At 47.4% G+C, this 27010-nt stretch overlaps 1 protein-coding gene across 4 annotated transcripts; it reads left to right on the plus strand.

The window, feature by feature from the left end:
* Positions 1-482: 482 nt before the first annotated feature.
* Positions 483-19781, plus strand: DDI2 (DNA damage inducible 1 homolog 2). 4 transcript variants are annotated; one of them, XM_071767338.1, is made up of 10 exons: positions 485-685; positions 5137-5266; positions 6787-7020; positions 9980-10106; positions 10962-11089; positions 11597-11725; positions 12368-12471; positions 13297-13486; positions 17417-17479; positions 17575-19781. In XM_071767338.1, exons 1-9 carry the CDS (start codon positions 548-550, stop codon positions 17431-17433), a joined length of 1197 nt encoding a protein of 398 aa, XP_071623439.1. In that variant the 5' UTR covers positions 485-547; the 3' UTR covers positions 17434-17479; positions 17575-19781. The 4 variants fall into 4 exon arrangements, with proteins under 4 accessions (XP_071623435.1, XP_071623438.1, XP_071623439.1 ...); XM_071767334.1 differs by lacking the exon at positions 17417-17479 and having other exon boundaries at positions 483-685; XM_071767337.1 differs by lacking the exons at positions 17417-17479; positions 17575-19781 and adding an exon at positions 15232-15420 and having other exon boundaries at positions 484-685.
* The last annotated feature ends 7229 nt before the right edge of the window (positions 19782-27010 follow it).

A 27010-nucleotide genomic window follows, 5' to 3' on the forward strand; every position in this document is an offset into this window, starting at 1 on the left:
ACTGAGGAAAGTGGGGCAAACCCCTAAATGCTTACCCAGGACCCCCAAAATAACTGAGGGAGTCTAGGGAGGAAAAAAGCAGCTGGAAAATGCCCATCACAAGAAAACTGGGGACAAAGTGAAGGAGCTGATGGGATGGGGGGGGCATGGGAGGAGCCGTGTGGTTCTTGGGGTTCTGGGGGGGCAGAAGAAAGGGAAATGGCCCTGGGGTTCCTTCCCTCGCTGCCTGCAGGGCTGCGGGCTCAGAGGCTGATGAAGAAAAGGGTTAAATAATGGGATGGGGGCGCGGGGGAAGGATTTGGGGTCCTGGGGAAAGGATCTGGGGGCGCCGGGGAAGGATTTGGGGTCCCAGGGGACAGAGGCCCCGCCCACGCGTGGGCTCAGGGCGGTGGTCCCGCCCCCTCCCGCCAGTCGCTTTCCGATTGGTCGAGGGGCCCTGATTGACGTCCGGCCCCGAGGCGGCGGGGCGGGCGCTTTGCGACATCCGCGCTTGACGGCGGCGGCGCTTGTCGGCGGCGGGGCCGGTGGCGGAGGCGGCGGGTCGGCCATGCTGCTCACCGTGTTCTGCCTGCGCCGCGACCGCAGCGAGCTCACTTTCTCCCTTCAAGTGGACGCCGACTTCGAACTTCAGAACTTCCGGGCTCTCTGCGAACTGGAGTCTGGTATCCCGGCGGCCGAGAGCCAGGTCAGGCCCTGCCCGCAGCCCTCAGGACCGGGGGAGGCCCCGCTCCTTCCCCCCCGAGCACCCGGGGTTGGGGTCTCCTGGGCAGGGAGCGGCTGCGTCCCCTCCTTTCGGCCCCTGGCGCCTCCGCCCCGCCGGATCCCGGATTATTTGGGGTGGGGTGGGGGTGTCCCTGTGCCTCCTTGCGCCGAGCCCTTGGTTTTGGGGAGAAACAGCTCCCTTTTCCCTCAAAATCCTCCTCTTCGCCTGGGGGACTCCCTTTGAGTTGCTGTCTTACCGAGGTCTTCCTGCTGGGAAAGGTTCGGTCTCCTTCCGTTGTGGAACCAAAAAGAGAGAAGAAAATGTTGGGGTTTTTTTTAAGTTGAGTTTTAAGTGGAATTTGTTGTGTGAATGGGGAAGGATTTGGAGTGAGAGGAATGGGAGGCAGAGTGGGGAAGGTGCCAGCTGGTGCTGTCCCCAGACCCGAGGGGATGAGGCTGAAATGTTGAGGAAAGGCTTTATTTACTTATTGTATCAAATTCCTGCCGCTGACTGGGGTGGAAAGGGCAAATTGAGGCTTTCCCCCCCCCCCTTTTTTTTTTTTTCTTACAAGGCACCCACCTCCTCTCCTCCAGCACAGATCCCACTCCAGCCCGAATTCAGGGCTTACTTCTTGTGGGTGTGCCAAAACTGTGGCGTGGGGGGAGGTTCGTGTCTGTCTGTCCTTCCACCCGGGTTTCTCTCACTGTTTTGGGCTTTTCCCCCTTTCTTATCCCATTTCTGCCCATTTTTCAGGGGGAGTTGGGGCATTGTCTGCTCCTTCTCTCAGGGTGCTGGCTGCTCCTGGCAGAGTTTGGGGAGTTTTGTGGTGATGGCTTCTCCTTCCTGAGCCTTTTCCAAGTCTAAATTAATAAAACATTTTTCCAGTGAAGAAAATATTAGTCAGCAATGGGAAAATGGCTGAACTGGCAGCCTTTGGGGTGAGTGAGTTCCCTCACTGAACAGGTTCCCGTGGTGTTTTGCTTTCCCTCTGCCTTCAGCCAGCTTTTGGGTTGGGCTGAGAGTTTAGGTTTGAAGGGAAAGTGGGCTTCAAAGAGAGGGGAAAAGATCAAGGTAAGGTGGATTTTCCTGCAGGAAAAAATTAAAAAAACCCTCTTTATTTTTAGAAGAAACCACCTCCCTTCTGCTGTGCTTCAGCAACCCCCCAGCTCTGTGTCACAGCCACCCAGATCTGTGGCTGGTGCCAGGGACAACTTCTGAGCGTGGGATCTGGGAGCACAGGGTGGCTTCAGGACCTCTGGGTGTGTGGAGTGAGAACTCCTCAGCACCAGCTTTGTCCCCTTTCTGTCAGGCTGGCCCAGCAGCTCTGCCTCTGTTTGAGGATAAGGAAGGGTCATGGATTTTTCCACTGATTTTTTTTTTTTTTGCCTGGATTTCCCTCACTTGGAGTTTCTGCTCCCCTGCAATTAAAGTGTGTGGGGTTTTGCAGTGATATCAGCTGCAGGTCACAGGATCAGTGCTGTGCTTTTTGTTGCCACCCTTCTGCTCACCACTTGTGCAGCATCTTATCCCTTTTTTTTTTTTGATGTTTTCCAGCCACGTATTTATTGTTCCTTTCCCTCCTGTTTCTGCTCAGTGCTTTGAGGGCTTTCAGTGGGGAGAAAGTGATAAAAATCCACATTCTAGGGGAAGCAGCTTGTTGCATAGAAGGTTTTTTTGCCTTCTCCTCCACAAACAGGCAGTTTGACATTTACCACAATTGGTGTCTTCCTGCTGTTTTTCCATAACCAAGGCACACGTTGGATTCCAGGTGTCAGGCTGGCACAAAAGAAAGAGGATGAATTTCACAGCCAGGGCTGTGCAGGGCAGTGTAAGGAGGGGGGGAGGGAAGCAAACCCACAACTTTCTGTGTTTACAGAACTTAATCCCATTCCTGGTTTTTGCTGCTTTGGGACATTAAGTCCAGGGGCTGCAGTTTGGGGTGGAGGGGAGCAGAGGGCTTCCCAGTGACAGTTGTAGTGACAAGGTGGGGAGGGAGATAATGGGGACAGCTGGTGGCAAGCTGTGGTGATAAGAGGAGCCTGGAGACAAGAGGGGAAATAATTCTTCTCACAGCTCTTCCCTCCACACCTCCAGGTGGTGGCTTTTCTGGAGGGGGATGAGGACACCCCTGCAGAACCTCATTCTTGCAGCACTTCATTTCTTTCGTGTTGTGCACCTCCTGTCCTTGGCTGTCCACAGGAATGTTTAATGGGATCTGGGTTGGGATTTTATTGTTGCTGGTGGTATCTGACACTCTTGATTGGGGTTCCTTGCTCCATCAGGAGGTTCTGCCCAATGGCATCATTCAAAATGCAACCCTTGTGCCATCCCAGTGCCTACATCACTGCCCAGGTCACCTCCAGGAGAGCTGTGTCTGGGACCTGGCCCAGTACAGACTGGTTTACAGCAACGTGCTCCAGACCAGAGAATCAAAAGTCAGCCAAATGAAATTGGTGAGGTTGAAGAGCAGAGCAGGAGGGCTCCCAGGCACCCTCAGCCGTGGTGCTGATGGATGTGGAGCCACCACCGGGTGCTTAATTCTTTGTCTGAGGTGTTAAGGCCTGAAGAGCCATAAATCCTATCTCAGCAAGATGACAGAGGTAAAACCTCACTTAAACTGATTAACTTGTCTCATCCAGAGTGTCTGCAGGGGGAAACTGCCAGTTAAGATGTGTGTGTGCAGCTGGGCTGTCTTGCAATCTTGTTTCCTCTGAGGGCAGGAGGAGGCATCTGGGAACGTGAGAGGATGCACTGGGATTCTTCCCAGCACAACGTAACCTTCATTGTGCCACTCGTTATGTCTTGCAAACCATCAGAGCAGAGTCTGCATTCCTTAATGTAGCCTGCAAATGTCCCTGTGTTTGCTTTGGAAGGTGCCCAGTCTGGTGCAATCCACCGAGGCTGTTCAGGGTGTCATTAATGAGAAGGTAGGAAGCTTGTGCTTGTCCCTTGTCCCGTGTTTCTCCCGTTCTGGTGGCACTGATTGCTGTCCTGTGGGGTTCTGATTATTTTTGCTTTTTGCTGGCTTGTCTTTGGCACCACCTCTGCTGATGGATCTGCATCTAGAATGCATTAGTGGGATCCTTTGTAACGCTTCAGAGTTGCTGCAGTAAAGCAGGGGAAGGCTGTAGAGTCTTTCAGACCCTAAAAAATGCAGTAAATGGGGTTTTTTTTTGATCTTTTTGGACCTGCTGCTTGCAATAGCATAGGGTTGAGCCATGGCCCATGCAGGCAGGGACTGCCAAAGCTTCTCCCACGCAGCTTTGCCAGTCCTGACCTGTGGCAAACCTGTTCAGCAACAGCTGAACCAGCCTTTTCCAGACCCAGAGAGGCACAGGTCTTGCTAAACTAGGTGGTAAATGTGAAATTTGATCTTGTGCCTGACGGGTTTAGGCTGAGTTCTTTGGCACTTCTTGCTTTGGAGTCCTGCCAGGGGTAGGAGGTTGTTGAACCGATCTGCCCGGTCCCATCGGGCTCCAGCAAAGGCACAAGAAGCTCAGTCAGTGTTCAGCAGATAACATTTCTGGGAACTTTCATTCCTGTAAAGCACTTATTTATTTGTTTCTTTTGCTTCCCTGTAATTTAGGAAATCTGTAGGTATAACAGCTCTGATGCTAACAGAAACGTTCCCATGGTGATTATTACTTTTTCTCTCACTATGTTTTTATTTTTCATCTGCAGACCCCCTTGTGAAATCAGATTATTGTAATAGAAAATGATGTAACTTTGTGTTTTATAGTCAAAAGAAGTTAATTCCCTGCCACAGACTGACTGCAGTCTCAGAAGTGGTGTCTTTGGGTGCTGAACCTTGGAGTCTGGATAGAGATACATCACTGAAGTAAATCACTGAGAAAGCACTGGAAATCACTGAGCTAATCCTTGAGGTCCCTGTAAAACTGGTTATTCTGGGGAGCTGTTCTGTGGGAAAAGGCAGAGATTGTAGATTTTGGACTGGATCATCCATGGATCAGTCCTGGTTGATGTGTGTAGTTGGTCCTTGGTCAGGAGGTGCAGACTCAGGGAGATAATGCTGCAGAAGATGCTGTGACTTGTGCAATGGTAGAGGTTGGTTTCTGGAAATGTGGCAACCAGCCCTGGTGCAGGGCTTGCATTCCTCTAATAAGCTTGGCCTCTAATTAAGAGTGACCAGCCCTCCTCTCAGATGCTGGGTTTTGAGAAACCATTGCCAGGTTTCAGTAAGACCCAGCTCTGTGGTGTTGTCCAGCTGCTTTTTGCTGAGGTTTTTCTGTGCCTGAGGTAGAGGTGCTACAGCTGGGCCTGCCCGTGCCTGCAGTGAGGGTTTTACTCCTTCTCTGCTGGAGCTGGAGCTGGAGCTGGGTCTGGAGGATTAAAGGAACACTGCCTCAACAAAATGAGAGTTAAAACAAGCAAGGTGTTGTCTGCTCTTCTCATTCCACTCTCTCCACGAGCAGATCGTCTATGCCGAGCAGCCCCTCACTGACAACAACAGATCTTTGGCTTCCTATGGCTTGAAAGATGGGGATGTGGTGATTTTGAGACAGAAAGAGACCGTAGAGCCTCGACCCTCCGTCCGCTTCCAAGGTGAGAAAGGATTTGTGCAAACTTCTGCTCTCACCATCCACACATCACAACATTTATCAAACACCAACTCCATCAGGGGTCAGGCTCCTGTAGTACTCCTTAGGCAAAGTGTTGAGGGTGGCTGGAGGTGAGGTGGGGGCTTTTAGAATTGCTAAAAGGCTTGTTACTGACTTTTTTTTTTAATTCTGTGGAAGTGGCTACCATTTCACTGTGCTTTTGGGGAAATAGAGCTCAAGTGAGGAAGGCAGCTGGTTCAGGACAGCAGTTTTTGCAAAGGCTTGTGAAGTTTCGTGGTTCCCTTCCTGCTCAGTGTCATGGTGCAATAACACTGGGGCTGTGCTGCTCAGAGACAATAAAAAGTTATTGGTGTGTGTGCCCAAAATCTGTGCTGTGACAAATGCCCAGAGAGCCACGTGTTGACAAGCCCAGCTGCACAATCCTGCAGATGTGCCAAAGGCTCCTCAGGTAACATCTGAGTGGAGCCCTGCTCTGCTCTTCTGCAGCAATTCCTAGCAAATCCCTGCCATAAAGTGTCACTGGGGAAGGTGCTGCTGGCTGAGAAGGGCATGGAAGTGTTGCTTGAGGTCCTTGTTCTGCCTCAGCTGGAGGATGGGTACCTGCAATGCAGGTCTGCAGAAATGTTTCTACTCTCTTTCTCTCTTTATTCTTTTTCCCCTGCTTTTTGTTTTGCTGCTTTTTTTGGTTGGTTGGTTTGGTTTGGTTTTGGTGGTTTTTTTAATTCTGAGAGATTTGGGATTGCCTTAGAGACACTGGGTTTAGCCTTACAATCCCTGTGTGTGGTATTCACACTTGTGAAGCTGGAAATAACCAGTCTGGTTCAGAGAAGTGCATTTCAGGATACAGAAAATGGGCCAGGTAGGCTAGACCAGTTATGTGAATAGGTGCTAGCATTCCTAACCCAGTAACCTGAGCACGTGGCTGTGCTGCTGACACAGATTGCTGTTTGCAGAATCCCTTTTAATACTGAAGCATTAAGAGCAGCTCATCCTCCCCAAGGTTTTTCCATTCCTTTTTCAAGCAGAATCATAAACTCTAGAGTGCCAACACCTCTTTTTTCACAGAATCATCTGGGTTGGAAAGGAGCTCTGGGATCATCAAGTCCAACCCTTGCTCCACTCCCCCCGTGGTTCCCAGCCCATGGCACTGAGTGCCACATCCAGGCTCTTTTGAAATATCTCCAGGGATGGAGAATCCACCCCTTCCCTGGGCAGCCCATTCCAGTGCCTGATCACCCTCTCTGGAAAGAATTTTTTCCTAATATCCAACCTAACCCTCCCCTGGCAGAGCTGAAGCCCATGGCCTCTTGTCTTACTCAGAGCTTTCTGGGAGCAGAGCCCAACCCCCCCCTGGCTCCAGCCTCCTTTCAGGGAGTTGTAGAGAGTGATGAGGTCTCCCCTGAGCCTCCTCTTCTCCAGCCTCAACACCCCCAGCTCCCTCAGCCCTTCCTCACAGGATTTGTGCTGGATCCCTTCACAGCCTCCTTGCTCTTTCCCCTCCAGGTTTACCCAAGATAGACTTCAGCAGCATTGCTGTCCCTGGGACATCCAGCCAGCAGCACCCCCCAGCACCACCCCAGCGTCCCCGTCCCTCTCCTCCGGATGCTCCCTCCTTCCCTCAGGCTCTGGATAACCCGGCACTGCTGCGGGAGATGCTGCTGGCCAACCCCCACGAGCTGTCCCTGCTGAAGGAACGCAACCCCCCCCTGGCAGAGGCCTTGCTCAGTGGAGACCTGGGTGAGTCGGGGCTTGTGCAGCTGCAGGAGGGGGGGTTGGGTCTCTCACTTGTAACAAAAATGCAAATTTTGCCTTTTGAAGTCACTGGGATGTTGGCTGCTAAAAGGTGTGAGGTGGAAGTACCCCAGGCAGAGCTCCTCTCCTCCTAACAAGAACCTTTCTGGCAAGTCGGGAGTGTTTCTTCTGTATTTCTCCTCAGTCCCCTGCTTTGCAATATCAGATGCATAAATGAGTCAGATTTCTGGAAAGGTGATGGAGGAACTCGTTCTCAAGGACAAGAGGCTTATCAGGAGCAGTCAGCAGGGCTTTACTGAGGGGAAAATTGGCCAGGTCTGACCAAGCTGAGAGCCTTCTGTGAGGATGTAACTGGGTGGCTGGATGGTGGCAGAGCAGCAGACATGGTCTGTCTGGATTTCAGGAAGGCATTGGACACCTTCTCCCACAGCATCCTTGGAGCTGAACTGAAGAAGTGTGGCCTGGATGATGGGGGAGTGAGGTGGATCAGGAGCTGGAGGAAGGATAAAAGCCAGAGAGGTGGAGTCACTGGGATGGAGTCCGGTTGGAAGTCTGTTTCTAGTGGAGTCTCCTCCCCCTCTACTCTGCCCTGGTGAGGTCACATCTGGAATATTGTGTCCAGTTCTGGGCCCCTCAGTTCCAGAAGGACAGGGAACTGCTGGAGAGAGTCCAGAGCAGAGGCAGCAAGGTGATGGAGGGAGTGGAAAGGCTGAGGGAGCTGGGGCTCTGCAGCTTGGAGAGGAGGAGAATGAGGGGTGAGCTCATTAATGTTTATAAATATGTAAGGGGTGAGTGCCAGGAGGATGGAGTCAAGACTTTCTCAGGGGTGACCAATAATAGGACAAGGGGCAATGGTTATAAACTGGAACATAGGTGGTTCTGTATAAATATGAGGAAGAATTTTTTCAGTGTGAGGGTGAGGGAGCCCTGGCCCAGGCTGCCCAGAGAGGTTGTGGAGTCTCCTTCTCTGGAGCCTTTCCAACCCCCCCTGGATGTGTTCTGTGTGCCCTGCCCTGGGGGATCCTGCTGGGGCAGGGGGGTTGGACTGGATGATCTTTCAAGGATGATCTTCCAACCTCTCCCTTTCTATGATTTTATGATTCTATGAAGACAAGTGGCTCAGCTCCCAGTTTTTATGCAAAGACAGACTGACCAAATGCACATTTTCCAGTAACATTATTGTGTTTGTTGCATCCCAGAGCCCTTGGTGGAAAGCTATGCTATAAAGCTGGCTCTGTCCACAAAGGTTGGCTATGGAAGTGGATACTCCAGAAGGGACAGGACGTGCTGGTTTTAGGGAGTTTTTCTAACAGGAATAGTCAGTTAGGAAATAAATCCTGGAAGTGAATGAAGAGGAAGAGCTTCTAGCTGGAGACATTTTTCCTTCTATCAAGATTTTATCTTAGTGATTTCTCTCAGTCAGAGGAAGCCAGAGAGGAACTTGTGTGGATCTTACTGACCTGTTTCATTTTTTAATTCTGACTGTAGCTCACCTCCAGAGTTAAAACCATGTCCTTTGCATGTTCAAGGTTTTTCACACCTCTTCTAAGCAGAGTGTAGGTCATACAGGAGGGAATTTTTTTGCATCACCTTGAAAGGTTGTGCTGCTGTTGGCAGAGAAAATAAGAAGTGAAGTCCAAGACACCAAACCCAGCTCATCTGCTGATCTCTCTTGTCTTGTTGTGCACATTAAACTTGGATTCAGGTGGACATTTTCAGTCCCAGATTGTGACAGCAGGCTGTAAGGGGGAAGCAGGGTTTAATCTGGCTCTGGTCTCATTGTTCCACACTGCTCCTCTTTGTATTTGGGCACAGATCCAGTTCAGTTCTGGCTTGGGTGCCCAGATGTACCCATAGATTCATGCCATGTGTCTGTGGGGGATGTACCACAAGCACTTCAGAAGCACCTGCTATACAGAAGCCTAATTCTAAAAAACTCCCAAAACCAAGAAAATGGACCCAGTGCCTTCCTGAACATGTACCAGCCTTGGAGCCAGAGAGCTTCTTCACAGGAGCTGCATTTCTGGCAGCAAACCCACAACTTTCTGTGTTTACAGAACTTAATTTATTGCCAAGTCCTTTTTGGGAATATATATGATCATCCAAGTAGTGAAAAATAACCAGAAAGAGGGGATCTAAAATCCTTAAAAATGAGGCTAGATTTTGACAAGCAGGTGGCCTGCCCCAGACCTCTTAATGCTAGCAGTAGGCATCCAGCTTTAAGGATCATAATGTCTCTGTCTTTGCTGGTGTTGCTTGGGTTCCAAGTAATTTTTGTTGTTAGCCTTTTTATGGCTCCAAGTTTTGAATTTGCTCTTTGCTGTTATTTTCCTGGGAATTGCTGAGTGTAAAACGTGACAGATCTTGCAAGCTGTTCTTGTAGCTGGGCTATCTTAGTGAGAGCTGTGAAATCTTGCTTCTCTGTCTGAAACTTTTACAAAATCCACTCCAGCTTCTTGTTGGAATTGTGCATGTTCTATAGGGCTGATTTCTGCTTTGGGTCTCATTTATCTGTTGGCTTTGCAGCTGGGTTTTTTTTTTTTGAGTATTGCATAGGCAATTCTTGCTGCAATAGAAGAACAAATTCCTGGTTTAATGGCAGCTCTTTATTTTAAGTATTGTTGTCTTCATCTATTTTTCTGTATTTCTTCCATATAAAAATGTATGTGTGAGGAAATGGAGTTTGATTGTGCTGAGTTTGAGTAGCAGGCACAAGGAGAAGGAGCTCTGGCAGTTGTTTTTCATCTCAGGGGGTTCCCAAGGTTCCCATCAAACCTTTGAGGTCCATCCATGCTGCCTTCAGCTGAAGTCCTTTCTGCCTCTGCTGCTGAGTCTAACCCTGAGTGCATGCTGGCATAAAAGAAGATGAGTTTGCTGTGCCAGAACCTGATTTGTAAGAGTAGTTTCCAGTAAAAAGCATTTCTGTATCTCCTTGTTACTGCAGAGAAATTCACCAGGGTGTTGCTGGAGCAACAGCAGGACCGAGCCAGGAGGGAGCAAGAGAGGATCCGACTCTATTCAGCTGACCCTTTTGATCTTGAGGCACAGGCCAAGATAGAAGAAGACATCAGGTAGGAAACCAGAGTCACCTGTGGGCTTTGGAGGTCTTCATGGGGTTTTTTTCCACAGGATGCTTCCATCCATGGTGCTCCTTCCTTGGAGGGTGTAAGGAGTGTGTTTAAATTCTGCCTTCAGATGTCTGCTTTCCCCTGCCCCTGCTGAGGGGGAAAAAACAAACAGCATCAGAATTGGAAGCTCTTCTTGGTTTTTGGTGGATTAAGCTATTTCAGATGTAGTTGCTACAGATACTCATCACTTCCAAGGCTACTGTAGGTTCTGTGATGTGCTTCTTGGAGAGTGTTTCTTCTGTAGGCTTGAATCTGCACCAAGAGTTTGTGCTTATGGTGATGTTCTTGCTGTGGTTTTCCTCACCTCCCTCCCTTCCTAAGCCTGGGAAAGGCAAAATACCAGAGAAATGTTGGATGATTTTCATGTTCAGCTGCTGTGTGGGATTCCAACATTGTAGCTCCTGGCAACATCTTCATTGTGTGCCCTCAGCACCTTATTGTAGAGTGACTAATAAATACATGGGGTTTTCACTCACAGGGGTTCTCCAGGTTAACTCTGTGGTGACAGCTTTGTTGCAAACAGAAGGTCATTTGGGGCTGTAGTGGGAGTCAGGCAAGGTGTAGGAAGAAGCAGTCTCAGTGGCTGCTGGGGAGCAGCTTGGTATCTCTGGATTGAGCCAAAATGATGATTAACAATCCCCCTGTGCTGAGCTAATGAGGCAATCTGGTGGGGTTCAAATGTGCTGTTTGTAGGGTGAATGGCAGGGGGTGGGATTGCCAGCTCTGTTAGTAAGGGATGCTGCTATGGTTCAGCTGGTGGCAAGTCTGATTTTTCTCTCTCTTATCCCTTAAATTCAGGCAGCAAAACATTGAAGAAAATATGACGATAGCAATGGAAGAGGCCCCTGAGAGTTTTGGGCAGGTGGTGATGCTGTACATTAACTGCAAAGTCAATGGACACCCAGTGAAAGCCTTTGTTGACTCAGGTGAACTGCCCTGATTTTCACCTCTTTCTGTGCTCTCTCTTTTCGCTCTCTGAGTGAGACAGTAAACATCCCAGAAGTTTTGACCCAAAATTCCATAATAAAACACTGCATTACATGATTTTGAGGCACCTGACTGAGATCTGAGGGCAGCCTGGGCGTTGGTTTAAGGTGAACAGAGCAAATTGTGGGGAGAAGCTGCACACAGGAGTGTTTGAACACCCCGGGGCAAGGCTCCTGTGTTTTATCTTGTCACAAATGGGAGGATTTTCCCTTTAATACACTGCTTCCCTCTTCAAGAGGTTCTCCCAGCCCTACAGTAACACACACTTTCCTGCCAGTGTCTGTGTGTGTGAGCAGTCTGTTCAAAGCAGTGGGACTCAGAGGAAGCCTTTATGCAGTTGCTGATGCAGTTGTTCATTTTTTTAAGTCCTTCCAGGAGAGAATTTTAATTTCTGATGAGCTATCAGGGCTTAACATGATATGTTTGGGGGTTTTTTTTGATGGTAGGTGCCCAGATGACCATCATGAGCCAAGCTTGTGCTGAAAGGTGCAACATCATGAGGCTGGTGGATCGGCGGTGGGCTGGAATTGCTAAAGGTGTAGGGACACAGAAAATAATTGGCAGAGTGCACTTAGGTGAGTACTGGTGCTCTTCTTGGGGCAGCTTTAGCTGCTGCTTGACTGCATTTCCCCCAGTCTTGGCACCAAGGGGTATCTGGTTTCATGCTATAATTGTTAGAAATTGCTGCGGAGTAAAATAAAAGTGCATCTGCAGTAGGTTTGTCTCAGGCAAACTCCTGGCTCCTGTCTCAGTCTGGCTGCTGCCTCATTTAATGCTTTTCAAAATGGAATTATCTTGATACTGTAGGATGAGGGAGTCCTCAGCTCAGAGTGGTGCCAAAAATGGGGCTAATGTGAAATAGCAGGGTGTCTCCTGTCTGGGGTGGGACTGTTGGGCACTATGAGCTGTTGTTTCTTCTTAGAGTTGTGCTCTTAGGAGGTGTTGCAGCTCCTCTGGTTTGGAGGGTTGGATCAGCAGGACTTGAGGATCTAGTGCCAGTCAGCTTGTAAAAGAAGGAATGCCCTGAGTGGGAGGTAGCCCTGTGAGTCCCTGGGGCCTGCACAAGGCCAGACTGTGACCAAATGCATAGGGCAGAGCTGTGGTTTCAGATAAACCCAGCAGGTATGTGCAGACCTTTCCCAGGAGCTGGAAGAGCAGAAAGTTGATTTGTTGTGCTGTGACATTGCAAGGTGGCAACTTCTCTCCTTGCTTTTCAGCTCAGGTGCAGATTGAAGGGGATTTCTTGGCATGCTCCTTCTCAATCCTTGAAGAGCAGCCCATGGACATGCTTCTGGGACTGGATATGCTGAAGAGGCATCAGGTATCTTTTGAAACAGTTCCTGGCTCTTCCAAGTACCAATGCCCTGCCTGTGCATTTATTAGGATTTTTCTGGGGAGAGTTGACAGTGGATGGTCTCACTTCCACCATAAGGACACAGATCTGTTGGAACAAGTCCAGAGGAAGCCACAAAGATCATCCAGGGGCTGGAGCACCTCTACTACAAGGAGAGGCTGAGGGAGCTGGGACTGTTCAGCCTGAGAGAAGACTCCGGGGTTGCTTTCCAGTTCCTGAAGGGAACCCCCAGGAAGGCTGCAGAGGGACTTTTCATAAGTGTCCAGTGATAGGAGAAGGGGAAATGGTTTGAAACTGAGGGAGAAGAGGCTCAGACTGGATCTTAGGAAGAAGTTCTTCAGCAGGAGGGTGCTGAGACTCTGGCACAGATTGCCCAGAGAAGCTGTGGCTGCCCCCTCCCTGGAGGTGTTCAGGGCCAGGCTGGATGAGGCTTGGAGCAGCCTGGGCTGGATGAGAGGTGTCCCTGGGCATGGCAGGAGCTTGGAGGGGATGAGCTCTGAGCTCCCTCCCAACCTCAGCCGTTCTGTGTTCTCCCAAGCAGTCCTGGGTGTCTAGCTGCTCCCTGAAGTGTTTTGCTCTCATGAAAGCTTCTCAGAGCTTCCCAACTGAATGATTTGTTACAAATCAAGTCACAGAGAGCCCTTTGCTTATACCTGGTGCTCTTGGCCTACTTTGCTTGGCTGCTGCGAGCTGTTCCCATTGGAAATGGATTGTTTAACCTTATTTCTCCTTCTTCTCTGGGAACTGACTGGCTTTCAGGCAGGCCCCTAATGTCATGCTGCTCTTTCACAGTGTTCAATTGATCTCAAGAAGAATGTCCTAGTGATTGGCACCACTGGCTCCCAGACCACCTTCCTCCCAGAGGGCGAGCTCCCGGAGTGTGCCCGGCTGGCGTACGGAGCCGGGCGGGAGGAGGCGAGGCCGGAGGAGATTGCAGACTGGGAACTAGCAGAAGCAATACAGAAATCTGTAGAGGAAGCAGGTACAAGGCAGAGCCCTGGGGGGAAATATTAATCTGCATTGTTTTCTTGCTGTGTATCAGAATGTCTGCCAGCAGTTCCCCCTTCTCAGCTCCGAGAAGTCTAACGCAGCATCAGCGAGTAAAGAGTGGAGAGAAGGGGCTTTATTCTTGCTCTAACCACACTCCTCTTTCTGTACAGCAAAATCTGTCTGCATGAAGGCATTCAGGGGTGCTTGCTGCTTCATTTGTGCTCTCCTTGTGACTTCCCACCTGGTTTCTTGGCTGCTGAAGGGGTGGAGAGAAGGGGTTGTCTCTGGTAGCTGCTCACCTGGGTTGAGTTGCAGCACGTGGGGATGTGGTTCAGTTGTTGATATTTTAGCAGCCTCCTGGGCAGCTTTGTGGAGCCTTCCACAAATCCTCTTCTTGATAGCTGTAGTATATAAAAATAGAGGAGCTGCAGCAGGCAGTACAAATCTCTGGACAGAAGTTCATGACAATTTTTAGAAATAGTATCATTTCAGCATCTTGTCCTTAGAATGGTGCCTGTGCCCTTGGAAGATGAATTGCTGAATTGCTTCTCTTTCTGAAGTTTACTGTTTCTCCACATTTCAAAAGAAGCAGCTGAATTCATGTCCTAATGTCTACCATCAGCCTTAAATGTGATCTGCAAAGACAATTTTTACCCTCCCCAGAGATTTGTTCCCTGTCCCTCCAACCCATGGCTTGCACAAATACAAACTGACTGGGTTACAGAAGAGTTTGGTAGCTGCAAAATTTAGTTCAGTGGAGATGCCACAAGAGCTGAAAGCTCAGCTACCAGCCAAACTATGTACTGATGTTTTCTTTAAGACTTCCCAATTGCTGCCTGATAGACCAAAGAGTAAGCAGTGACCTTCTTGCAAATAACCAAAATGTTTATACTAAGGAGAATGCAGGTCTACACTTATTGTTCCTTTTGACCAATTTTCTTTGATTCTAAGAGCATAAATTTTCCAGAGTTGTAAAAACCTAGAAAGGAAGGCCTGACCTTAATGAATCAGCAAGAAATAGTTCATATGTTTGAGTTTTAAAGCCAGATTTGAATGCTGATTAAGTTGCAGCAAGTTGAAAGTAACACAAGCATAGATTTGAGCTTGCCCCTGTCAGGTTGTGGTATAGGTAAAGGTCCAACCCAGTAGCTTGGGCTCATCTCTCTTCACATAACCTGGCAGAGAAAATGTGCAGATGCAAATACTGGTTCTTTGCCTCTTAAAATTTTGAGCCTGATGGAGGCCTGGTTGGTTTTTGCAGTATCTCTCCATTTCAGATGAGACTTTGCAGCCATCTTAGTTGGTTGGACCTAGTTCTCTGCTGAAAGAGTCACAGAGAAAGCAACCCTCAGACCAAAATATATCAGTCTTTACAATAAAAGCATTTTAGTCAAGTGCTTTAAGATGAAAAGTGCCTAAAATGACTCAAACCAAAGCTGCTTACATGCCAGTACAGTTCTAAAAACCACGTGGCTTTCTTCAGGCTGATCAGCAGCCTGCTGTTCTCCAGTGATGCTGAGCCCTTGAGGAATGTAAAAGATTCATGAGAATAGGAAATTCACTTTTATCTGTTCACTTAATGCTTGTGGAACACCCATGCACAAAACTGAGGTTGGTCTTGTTTAGACTGACTGTAAGTCTTGGACATAACACAAGCCTCTGGCTTATGGGCTGAATCCTAAGATGTCAGAATATTAATCTACACCCTCACTTTTTCCAAAAATTAACTGCTGCTAGGTGGTACCAGCAAAACCAAATGAAAGAGCAGGAACCTGGAGAGGAAGAGAACACAATGCAGGGCCAGCGAAACGAAGCTCCCCACAAAGGCTGTTGCATTCTATCATAGCAGCTTGAATTTCTGGTAGATGGTACAACAGAAATCACTGCATTCCTCTGGAGGCTATTAAAGTTCTCATTCTGAATGCACCTGGATTACTCTCGAGCTTTATTTAATTCCCTGAAGCTCATTTTAGCAAGGCTCATGACTTCTGCCAGCTGACTTGCTGGTGTTTCAACACCTACAGCAAGGCAGCAGAGGTGGTTGTGGAGTCCTGGTGTGTTTTATTGGGATCCAGATCCTCCATGGCTGCTTCATTGCTGTCAGTGAGCTCACTCTCTCCTGCCAGTCCACGGTGTTTCCACCACTGTGAAACACGGGGATTATGGAGGGTTTACAAAACCAGCAGGAAAACTGCAGTTGCTTTAGGAGGAAGGGTATTCAGGTGACTTATTCCATGTACAGCTTCCCATCCTGACAGCCTTGATACAAGAGGGGCCCTGCCACCACATACACAGCTCAGGCTTTTCCTAATATTGGGAGAATTTATCCCTGCTGGTGCACTTTGTGGGGAAGAGTTTGTTGTGGGTATTAGCAGGATCAATGTCCTTGATGGAGCTGGGATTTGGCTCCTGGAGATAGCCCAGGAGGATGGCACTGGGGCTTGAAAGAATGGTGCTGAGGAGTGCTTGGCAGAATAGCAGCTACTGCTACTGTCCTAATGACTGCAAATCTCTGCTGGGTTTGACTGATCAGACCCTTATTACCAATCCACTGAGTCAGAAGACAGTTCTGCTTCCTCCTGGAGGACTGGCTTGGGAGCAGAGGGTGAACATAATCCTATCGTGTACAAACAGGAAAAGATCCCTTTGTTTTTCATCCAGATCCTGTGTCACAAGCCTCTTTCCCACCTTTATGAAAGATGAGCTGCCTGAAAATCTGCAGGATAATTCTGGCTTTTTAATGCTCCAGCATCACCAAGTTGCTGTAGCTGCATTAGGAACAGATGTGCAGCCAGCAGAAGGGGTTGCTCTGTGCCAGGGCTGCTCTATTTTACACCCAGGTGTGTTGATCAGAGGTGCAGTGTTGCAGCACCCAGTGCACCACTTTTATGTTAACAGAGAATAAAAGAACAAGCAGCTGAGGTGAGAACACCAAGTTTCCTTCATGGCATGGAACTTAAAAGAAATGCTGGCTGTACATGTAAGGATGTCCCCCAGAACAGCTGGGTGTCTGTAAAAGGAGAAAGATTTAAGGTAAAACAGTGGTGTGTGTTTAGGAGCACTGAGTGTGGAGGAAGGGAAAAGGAACATGCAGCACAAAAGCTGGATTGCTGCATGGATATTTGAAGCTGGACAGAGAAGGTCTGTAAGGGACAAGCAGGCAGCTCTTACAGCAAAGGTCATGTTAGTGAATTAATGGAAGCATGAGAGCCGATATGTTAGCAAGGCTGAGACTGTTAGCAAGATAAGGGAACTTATCTAATCTGTCCTGATAACAAGACCCAGTGTCTGCCACTATTGATAGAGATCTGTAATTCATTCTGGAGAAGGAAACACTGAGCTAGGTTTCACTTCTGGCTGTCCCTTCCCTTGGTTTGCTCTTCCCAGCCTCAGGCAGCAGTTCCTCTGGGGGATTCCTGCCTTTCACACCAAGAGCTTTACACTTCCCTTTTGCAGCAAGCTGGTGTTTGCTTGCCTTTTCCTCCCTGTGATGCCATTGGCCATCACAAGGCAATAGCTTCTGGAAGCACAGTTCCAGAATTATAATACCCTCTTAATTCCCATTGCCCTGAAACATGGCTCCCCAAATTCTTCAGCTATGCAGAGAACAAACCAGTTCAGTGCTAGACATTTTCCCATATATATTTTATCAAGTGTGTAGTATCACCACTCTGCAGAGTAGATAGCACAGAGCAGCCTTTAAATTGTTCTCCAGCAGAGTTCTGTGTGACTTGTCATAATTTCCCATAATTTCCCAGGCTGAACTCCTGGAAGGCAGAAATGCTTGGAGCTGCTGCTGCTTGCACACCGTCCCGATGGAGAGTCGGGAGTGGAGCTGCAAGGCTGCAGGGCAGTAGCCATGCATGCAGTGTGCTCTGAATGCTAACACAAGTCTGGTGTGTTTGTTTCCTAATCCAAACAGAACGTCAGAAGCCTTGATGCATGTAGTGTGTGTTTACTGCAGCTGGAGTGGGCCACAGACCAGGTATTTATAGCCATTGTTCTAAAGTTTTCTCTATTCCAATGAAAGCAGGGGATCTGCTGTGTCCTAATGGCTTCTTTCTTTCTGTCTTCTGATAGAGAATAGTGACAAAGAAACTACCTCACTGGAAATGCCCTCATTACCAGCTTCTGATGGGTTTCAAAATCCAGTCCAGTCTTCAGGACTAAATTCCAAGATCTGTAATCCCACAAATCAATTACTTGATCGTTCTGTCTCTGCCCCTGCTTCAATTTGCTCATCTGAATCCAGCCTCACAGAGCCCATTGATCCCAGAGTCCTCAGCAATTTTGAGTCTCCAACTGAATGCCAGATTACCCCAGAAAAAGAACATCCTCTCTTACTACAGCATCTTTCCAGTAACACTTCCTTGGCAAATAAAGACCCTTCTCCCCAGACAGGGGAGGTAACCTGTCACAATCCAGTTTGCCTTTCTCAGAAGACACTCAAAGAAACATTTATTGCTGACAGTCTAAAGGAATGTAATGCTGAAGAACAAGGCTGTGGTCAGGAACATCCTTTGGAAGTGACAGAAGGCAACAGTTTGGCTGACAGTGCAGCTGAGCACGGGCAAAATAAAGATGGATGTCTGTCTTCAGAAGAGAAGCAGAAGCACGAGCTTCCCATAGACCACCAGGCCTGCAAAGAACCAGAGAAGGAGCATCTGGAGAAGCAAACTGAGGCAACTGACCCAGAACCTCCTTGCCATAATGATGGGGTTGAGCAACCTGTTGCAGAAGAAGTCAGCCAGGCAGAAAATCCTCCTCCAGAAACAAGAGGAGAGGGGCAGGAGAAAGCAGGTCTTCCGAGTAGCCAGATGTCAGCCTCCTGTAGCTGTGCACATCTGGAAACCTTCATGGAAGTTGATGCAGTTGAGCAGCCTGTAGTTGAAGTGCACAGCTCAGCAAATGAGCAGAAGCAGCAGGCTGGGAACAGAAGTGTGGCTGACCTGAACTTGGATGCTTTTTCCATGGAGGTGGAGTTGCTGAAGTCTGCATCCCCCTCGAGTGATCTGCTTTCCACTGGTGATGTCCCACAGTCTAAAAGCATGAGTGAAATTCCTGCAAAGTCTAATGAGGTGTCTGAAGACAGCTCCTCCCCCTCCAGAATCCTTCAGCTGGACACGGATCCAGGAAGACCTTCAGAAGAATCATGTTTCTCTCTAGCATCGTCCTTGAAAGAGCTGCACAAACTCCTGATTCTCAGTCGGAGAGGAGGATGTAAAATCCTTGCCTCTGAAGAAGTCTCTCAGCTAGAAATGGTTCACAAAGAGCCAGCAACACCACAGAATGGACTTTCTGATGATGAGCAGAAAGGCTCAGATCCAGCCAGCCAGGAACAGAGCTGTTCCTTCTGTGAGGAGAGGTGTGAAGGTGGAAAAGCAGAGGGGAAACATCCTTGTGATTCTGGCACAGAAGACATCAGCCCTGGGTCTGCCAGCCACGTGCACTCAGCTCTTGGAGAAGGTGTTTTAGAGGGTCAGAAGTTTTCAGGTAAGAGTGATGAGGCCATGGTGAGTTCTGCAGCAACATCTGACCAGAAACAGAGCTCTGAGCAGGCAAAGGTTTTGGCAGAAGGTTATTTGAATCCAACGAGTCCTACTTCAGAGCAAAACACCTCTGTTTGCTCTACACATGCTTTGGCTCAAGGTGCACCTCAAGAAACTTGGAGCCTGTTTCCAGAAGCATCTGGGAGAAGCAGTGGTTCTGCTTCTGAAGGTCCATGTGAACATCCACTGCTGAGCCCACCAGCTGCCTGTCCTGGACTTGCCTCAGGTGCTTCTCCACCCCCTGCTTTCCCTGCAGCTGATGTTGATCGGATCCTTGGTGCTGGTTTTACCACACGGGAAGCTCTTGAGGCTTTGGAACAAGCAGATGGAAATGCAGATCTTGCTCTTCTCATTTTGTTAGCCAAGGGTATCATCGTTCCTACATAACTACAGAAGAGGTAGCTGACTTGGGGATGTCTTTTCTTTTAAAGGACATATCTAAATTATACAGCATAATGTACAAGCAGAATGTTGAGCCAGATTTTTTTTTTTTAATTATTTGCAGCCAAAGTAACTTGTCTTTTCTGTTCCACTCATTAGATTTGGCCTTTTAAAAGGAAAAAAAAACCCAAACCAAACACGTCTTAGCATTGTGTGGACAGGATAGCTTCTAATGATGCCTACTGGATAAAAAAAAGTATTGCTTTTATTTAAATGTACAATTTTAGAATAAGCTCCAATGTTAACGAATAAAAAAAAAAAAAAGAAAAATCAGAAGCCATTCAGCTCACCACCCTGTCCAGCACAAAGCAGATTCTGAAGTTGTTGAACCCCCCCCGGGGCGTGCACGGGGCACTTGTCCCGAGGGACTCTCTGGATGTGTTTTAGCTTTGGATAACCCACTGTCCATCCGTGGCACTGATGAAACTTACTATGGCAGCTGCTCCAGGTGTGTAGGTGCCCACAGACGTGTAACACGTGGCAAGAGGAGTGAGGGGAGGAGGCAGGGGGTGCTTTGGGAGCGTGTGTGCACGGCTCGTGCCTGGTTTTGCCAAACCCTTTTTATGCTCTTGGGCCAACGTGTTCAAGTTTACAACACGGGGATAGAAGAAGGGAAGGGATAGAATTTGGTGCTACCAAAACTTGAGATGTTTTAACTTATTTGAAGATGTGCTGGTATTAAATGGAGGGAGGGTAGGGGAGGGAGGGGAAGGGAGTATTTTACTTTTTTTTTTTTCCTAGCCTTGGCCACATCATATTTCCCCTATACAAAAGAACAAACTCAACCACTTTAAGGCAAAAGCTTAACTATGAAATGGTTTTAACCAACCAATCATGCTCTTAATCCCCCCTCTGCCTGGGGAAGAATGAACTGTTTCAGTGGATGCATTCCCTGTGCACTGAGCAGGGATGTGATCAGAAGGATGAAGAAATCTGCTCTGCACTCATTTCTCTCCGTGTTTGGGGATGGTCAGCTGCTCAGCTGTGGAAGTGCAAACTGCAGACAGCCCACAGGGGCCAGTGGGGTACTAATTTAATACCTCCATATGAGCCAGAGCTCCCCAATAGGGTTTATGAAACAAATGCACTGACATGGCTTCTGCATTAAAACCATCGTGGCCTTCTGGGAAGTCCCTGGTGAACACCTGTAGGGTGAGGACTCACCGAGGCTGTGCTGTAGGAAGCCCTTTCCAGATGCTTTTATTTTGGGGATGGACTGTTTTGTGATGCTCTGCAGAGCCTCAAAACACTGCTGAGGCTAGGGAAGGGCAAGTAAAGCGTGGCTGAAATGTGATACCAAATTTGAAGTAGGAACTTTTACTTAGTCCCACTTGCAAATCTTCGAAGTGGCTTTGTGTCAAGTGTTGATCTTGAACTTTCTGCTTTGAGCTAAACCTGGAGTGATGGCTCAGCAGTGTCTGGAAACATGATTTTGTTCATGGCTTTCATTTGTCATTATCATTGTCTCAGGCCTGTGTTCCTGGTGTTCTGTTTTCCCTGTTGCTTTAGCTGTTCTACCTATGTGTACGTTAGGCTTTTTTTTTTTTTTTTTTTTTAATGCAGGGTGGCATTTAAAACCAACACAGATTTGGTTTTATTTGTCATATTGCAGGAATTTCTGATGTCAGTGAGCTGTGGTCATCAGGTTTATCTTAGATGCTGCCCAGACAGGAGATCCTTTAGAATAATGAGGAGCTTTAAGGCATTCCTCTGTCTATCAAACAGAGCTTCTGCATGAGGTGTGAAGGTACCAGCCAGGGCTGGGTTTGGCTCATTTCTCACTGTGTGTGATGCTGGCAGCAGGCACTGCTCTGTGTCTCTGTAGGAAGCAGTTCCTGGCTGGTTGGGAACCTCTTGTTCCTGGAGCAGAATCAAGTAATTCACTTGAGGCTCTGTTCAAAATGAGTGAGTGAGACAAGACTCCAGTTTAATGATCTTTACCAGGCAGGTGATCAGCTACCCCTGCTGAAATATTTTAAATTTTCTCCTTACACCTCAGATCAGCAGAACACCCCTCTGTACAACACTTGGGCTGCCACAGGAGGAGAGTCATCAGATGTCTCTGTAGAACCCTTAGCTAAAAGCAAAAGTACAAGACAGAAAATCACCTTTATCCTGGCCCAAACTAGGACAAAAGTGAGCTACATCAGACCCATCCCCATCTGCATTGGGTTCACTATCAAAAGCAGCAACAAGAAGGAAGCTCCCAGCTCTCAGATCCAGAGCATCCTCATCTAAACAGCTGAATCTGCTCCCAGCTCACACCACAGGTCTTAGTGGGATGGTCCTGGGAGCAAACCCCTACCTGGTGTGCATACACCAGCTGCAGGTTGGTCCTCTTGGATGCACAAGAGCCCTTGGCCTGCAGGTTCATCTCTTGAAGCTTCTGGAAGCATCAGGTGTTGGCCACTCAGTGTCAGACCCTTTTTGTATTTATGCATTGTGTATTTGGAGGCAATTGCTGATAGGTAAAGTGCTGCTGCTTTGCACCAAACTGGTTAAAGGCTCTAGTTTTATGGCCACGTTTACTTAGACCACATTATACTGAATTTATGTTATGAAAATTTTGGAGTATCAGCCAAGTCGCTTCAATGCTCAGTTTTATTCTTTGTCAAATATAATTTCTGAAATCTGCCCTACTGCCAAAGCTGTGCTGAAGCATTTAGCAATAGTGCTAGAATTTCCTGGGCAACTCTCTCTGAACTGCTAGAAACAAAGTCTGACCCCCAACTGAAAATTACTTTTAAAACTATTTTACCAAGTTGGTCCAAGCCTGGTGATTGAAATCTCTTCATTTCAGAGCCTTGCTTTGAGTGAATGGCTATGTGCTGCTAAATTACAGAATAATTTTTTTTAGGAGCAAGATTTATGTTGGAGAAAAATCTGGGCAGTGGTATTTAAGATTAAAATAAAATGTAATAGAAAAAGTATTTAGCAAACGCTGTCTAAAATTTGTCTTCTGTTTTAATGTGCTTGTATGTCCTTTCTGCTCTGTGCACACATCCTTTGCTCAGCCTTTGGCAATCCCTCAACTGGTTTTGGTGCTTACCTGGCCCACCAAGTGGGGATACTTCTATTTAAGCAGGGATGGCAGACTGCTGCAGCTTGTTGGTCAGAGCTGGGAATAAAGTCAACACCAAAAGCTGTTCAGGTTTCCAAGGAACTGGACTCTTCATGCTCATCCTCATTAATCACTGCTCCAATGTACTAATGTCACATCAGCTTAGCAAAATGATTTCAGGGTGAAAAGTCAATCTAGAGAATAAAGCAACACTTGGAAGTGGCTTCATGAAGATGCCAGCAGCTGTGGGGACCTTTTTGGGTCTGTAGAGGTTGTTCTGGGTGTCTCCTGAAGCCACTGTGGTCGTGTCCCTTGCTGTTGGTTTCTGGGCTGTTCTCTTTTCCTTGGAGATCCTGAAGGAATTTACTCTGCTGAATGTGTTTCTGTACCTGAGGCTCTGGTTAAGTGTAGAGGTGATGTTTAGTGAAATACCAACATCTGAAACTTACCTGGCCACAGATAATTCTGACAAGAGGAGGAAATATTTCCTGGTGATGGTTCCTGGCATGTTTACCTGCTGCTGGACAGAGCTGAGCTGTGCTGCAGTGTTGTGACAATCTGCCTTGTTGCTTTGTACATTCAACTTTCTACATAGACTCTTGGTCTCCAGGACTGTTAACCTTGTACTACCTAGATATGTTCCCTTCTTTCTGTCTTTGTCTCTCTTCCTTGCTGTCTCTTCCTCAAATGTAGCAATATTTAAGTGTACTTGCTGACTGCTTTAACTTCCAGATAAGTTTTATTTAAAACACTATGCCATTTACAAATAAAAGGAGGAGCAGGTCCTAGAGGTTTCTTCACCAGACTTGGACTTCTTGCTGAACAGCTCCCAGAACTCTTAACGTGAATTCAAAGAGGAGAAATCAAGAGGTATTTTGACTCTCTCAGAAGTCAGCTTGGGAAATGGGGTCGGTTTCCTGTACATCATTCCCTTCTGAAGCATTCAAGAGATTTCTTCCTGCACTGTGTAGACGTAGCTTAGTCCGTGATCCAAATGCACAGCAGTTTGGGTTACTCTTTGACTGATGCTTTTTTAGCTTAAGAGTTTTACAAACTCATTTAAGGAACTTGAGGGAATCAATACTCAGGAATCCTAAAGCTGGTTGCATTTGTGTCATTTACTCTTCTGGGCTGAACATACAGTGGTTGTCCTTGCAGGTGGCTGAAGGGAGGAGTGGTTGTGTCATCAGAGAATGGGATGTGGTTCTGCCCAAAGTAATACACACTTGATTCTTTTTTCTTTTTTTATTTTTTCTTTTTTTAAAAATTTTTTTTAATATCGGGGGACTGTTTATCAACAAAATTGATGTGTAAAAAATTTGATATTTAAAAACAAATTAATAAACACTTTATCATAATGTTGCTTGATTGGTCTGTCTGTATTTCTAGTGTCAGCATCTCTGCACTCACATCCTTTTCTGGCTTTTTTCCCAAAGCACATAAAATTTCCTTAAATTCAGTGCTGCCATTTGAACATAAAACTAGAAATCTGTGGTTAAAATTACTCCAGTTGGCAGGGCTTGAGGACAGGCATGAGAAATTCATGGAGACAGACTGCTGAATCCTTGAGGCAAGGCTTGGAAGAGCATTAGGAGAAGGATACAAAGCATCGTGCTTGGCCACAGCCTTGTCTGCTAGACTGAGCCCAGTCCCTTTTGATACCAGATAATTGGTGTTTATACACATGGGAAGCTCGTGATACTTTTAGTTAGAAATAACTTTTTTCCAAGTCCCATTCTCTTAGTGTGATGCCATAGAACAGGTTTTGGAAAGGGGGTGTGGAGGATCTTCCTCCTCTGAAACGTGTGGCATGGTCACCTAACCCAGCATTTATTTGTCTTAGGGAGCAATAATTCCTCCACACCTTGAGGGACAGATGCATTTTTCCTTGGAACAAGCACTGAGTTTTGATCACTTTGAATCTCAGCTATCCAGAGAGAAGTCAAGGTTGGTGCCAGCTGAGCAGGGAAAATCAGAAACACAAAGGGTTATGAATCAGTTGCTGTGGCAAAACACTTCTGGGACAGTGGTTTCCTCCTCACGTGTTCAAAGCTCATTAAGGTGGGTATTAATTAGGAGGCAAAACTATGTTTTGAAGTCTGGTCTTGGAGTGAGAAAGGGCAAGGTTTTAATGTGTCTCATTCATGCATTTGCCAAAATGTTTGTTGTGATTAGAAGAAATTGGAAGACATCCTGGCAGAGGAACTAAGAGGTGATTTAAGCACAAAATACACCGTTTGAAAACTATTTTGAGTGCTTTGGCCTTGTCCATTCTGCTTTAGGAGGCTGATTTTCTTTTGGTGCTGTATGCAAGTGTAACAACAGTTACAGTTGTGTTCTGAATTGAGGTGTTGGAACTTAAATCTACAGCCCCTTGTATGGCCAAGAGAGGGTTATTACCTGTAATAAATGTAAAGCTTACTGCAAGTTGGTGCTCTTCCCTTAGTTATCTTTTATGGCCACTTCAGGAGTGGGACAAGGGACTCCCCCAGAGGCCTAGTGTTTAAAAATGACAGGTGAAAGGTTTTTTGAGTAGTTAGGTGGTGCAGGAGCTGCATGAAGAGCAGGAGCAGGATGCAGAGGAGTGAGCACTGGCATCATTCCTGCACCAGAATAGTTCAGAGTGGTCAACAGGAGAACCATGGCTGAGCCATCACTCAGCAAATCACTCATCCAGTTCTGCAGTGACACTCACTCAGGTCCATTGCCTCACTTCCCTCCAGTCTCGTGGTTTTAGCATGTGCCAGGTGTTGCTTTGTCAGGTGAACCACTTTTTGGGGCAGGTTTGTTACCAGAGTGGGATTTGGGGAATCCTGCTGGGCAGCCTGGCTTTCAGTTCACTCCAGCCTTCCACTGGTTACCTGCTCTACCTCTTCTTTCCCTGGGGGGGACACACTGGGGGTGAAGGATCCCCTCAGAAGTGTAATCACTGTGCTGTGACATAATTGTCTCTGACAACCAAGCCTGCTAATTACAAGGTGCTGTCAAGGTTGCCAATAGAAGCATTGAGTCACCCAGACAAGGATGTGAGTGGATTAAATCCCTCAGAGCAGCAGCTGCCTAAGGAGTGTCTACTTCTCAGCCCCTTTGCTAACAGATGAAAATCAGAAGCATTTTAAAACCAAAACACTTGTGCCTGCTTGTGGAAATGGGGACGTGTTGGTCGTGAGATGCAGGGTTTGCTGGTTATCCAACCTGACAAGCTTGTGGTTTCTTCTGTGGTTTTCCCTACTGCTTTTTATGTATTTATTTTGCCTCTGTGCTGCTGCCTCCTGAAATGTTTCTTGTGTCTCTTCAATTTCCTTCTGGATTGCTGGTGACACTGGTGAAGTGCCCCATGTTTGCACTGCATGATAAGGTGTGTGTCAGGAGGATGGTATCTTGCTCTTGGCACACTTTGTGCCAGGAGCTGAGCTCCACCTCAGTGACTCACTCTGTCCTCTTATTACCAGCACCTGATGGCTTTTCTCTTTGTGAGCAATGATGTTCATACTAAACTCAGGCTGTAAATACTGAGCAAAGACTTAAAAATCTCTTGGGAGAGCAGGAAGCAGATTATCATGTGGTAGGAATGGGATGGTTCATCCCAAGCTTGTCCTGGGAGAACAGGAGCTGTTTTCAAATGCTGGGAGCAAGGAATTTTCCACGTAAATCCATAATTGTGTCGTTGGTGCTTTAAGGAATTGCAACCAACCTGTTTTGCTTGGAGTAAACCAGAGACTTGGTGTGTTCAAAAGGAGAGATTTCTGCAGGTGTTGAGAAAGGCTCTGATCCTTGAGATCTCAGCACTTCTGCCTGTCCATGGCTGACAGGGAGCTGAGAAAAGAAATTTCATGGCTTGGCTGAGTTTTAACTCAAGCACTCTTATCCCTTCTCTGAGAGTTTCTCGCGTGGTTTCCAAAGCTGCTGAACTGGCTGGGCTGTTCCTGCTGCTGTGTGGAAAGAGCAGGCTTGGCCTGGTGAGTTTTCTCCATCCCAGTCCTTGCTCAGCCCTTCCCTTCCCTGCCAGGAGGTTATTTACAGAGGAGTGGGAATGGTGCAGGGAATGCTCCTGGGAGCTGCTGCCTTTTCCTTTTTTTAACTGCTTTTACTTTCAGTTCCATTTTCAGTTGTCAGGGCTGAATGTTGCAGGAGCAATAAACCAGCCTGGAGGGACAGCCCCTTTCCCCTGAATCTCAGGAGGGTTTATTACTTTTTTACATTTTATCTTTCATTCTTTAACCCCCTTCTCCATTCAGCCCTTGCACCAAGCCCTGGCTCTGTCTTGTGATTGTGAGTGGGGCTTAGAATTAGGATTTTTAAGATGTTTTTCCACTGATGGGGGTTTGGGCCTGAGCCATTTTTGGTCCCTAAGTGCCACGGTACCAAGCACAATGAACCTTAGCAGAGAGATGGATCCCTTCTTCATCTCAGGGGTTGCTGAAGACTTTGGTTGTGGGGTGCCATGCAGATCCCCCTGTTTCTT

The sequence above is a fragment of the Heliangelus exortis genome, chromosome 23, assembly GCF_036169615.1.
Source record: "Heliangelus exortis chromosome 23, bHelExo1.hap1, whole genome shotgun sequence".
Classification (NCBI taxonomy): Eukaryota; Metazoa; Chordata; class Aves; order Apodiformes; family Trochilidae; genus Heliangelus; species Heliangelus exortis.

What these genes read in the sequence shown, in the direction of transcription:
- DDI2 (XM_071767334.1), top strand. Translation starts at nt 548, where the DNA reads ATGCTGCTCACCGTGTTCTGCCTGCGCCGCGACCGCAGCGAGCTCACT. An exon ending in CTTGCTCAGTGGAGACCTGG is followed by an intron (nt 7,021 to 9,979) that starts GTGAGTCGGGGC and finishes TTGTTACTGCAG; the next exon opens with AGAAATTCACCAGGGTGTTG. An exon ending in AAGATAGAAGAAGACATCAG is followed by an intron (nt 10,107 to 10,961) that starts GTAGGAAACCAG and finishes CCTTAAATTCAG; the next exon opens with GCAGCAAAACATTGAAGAAA.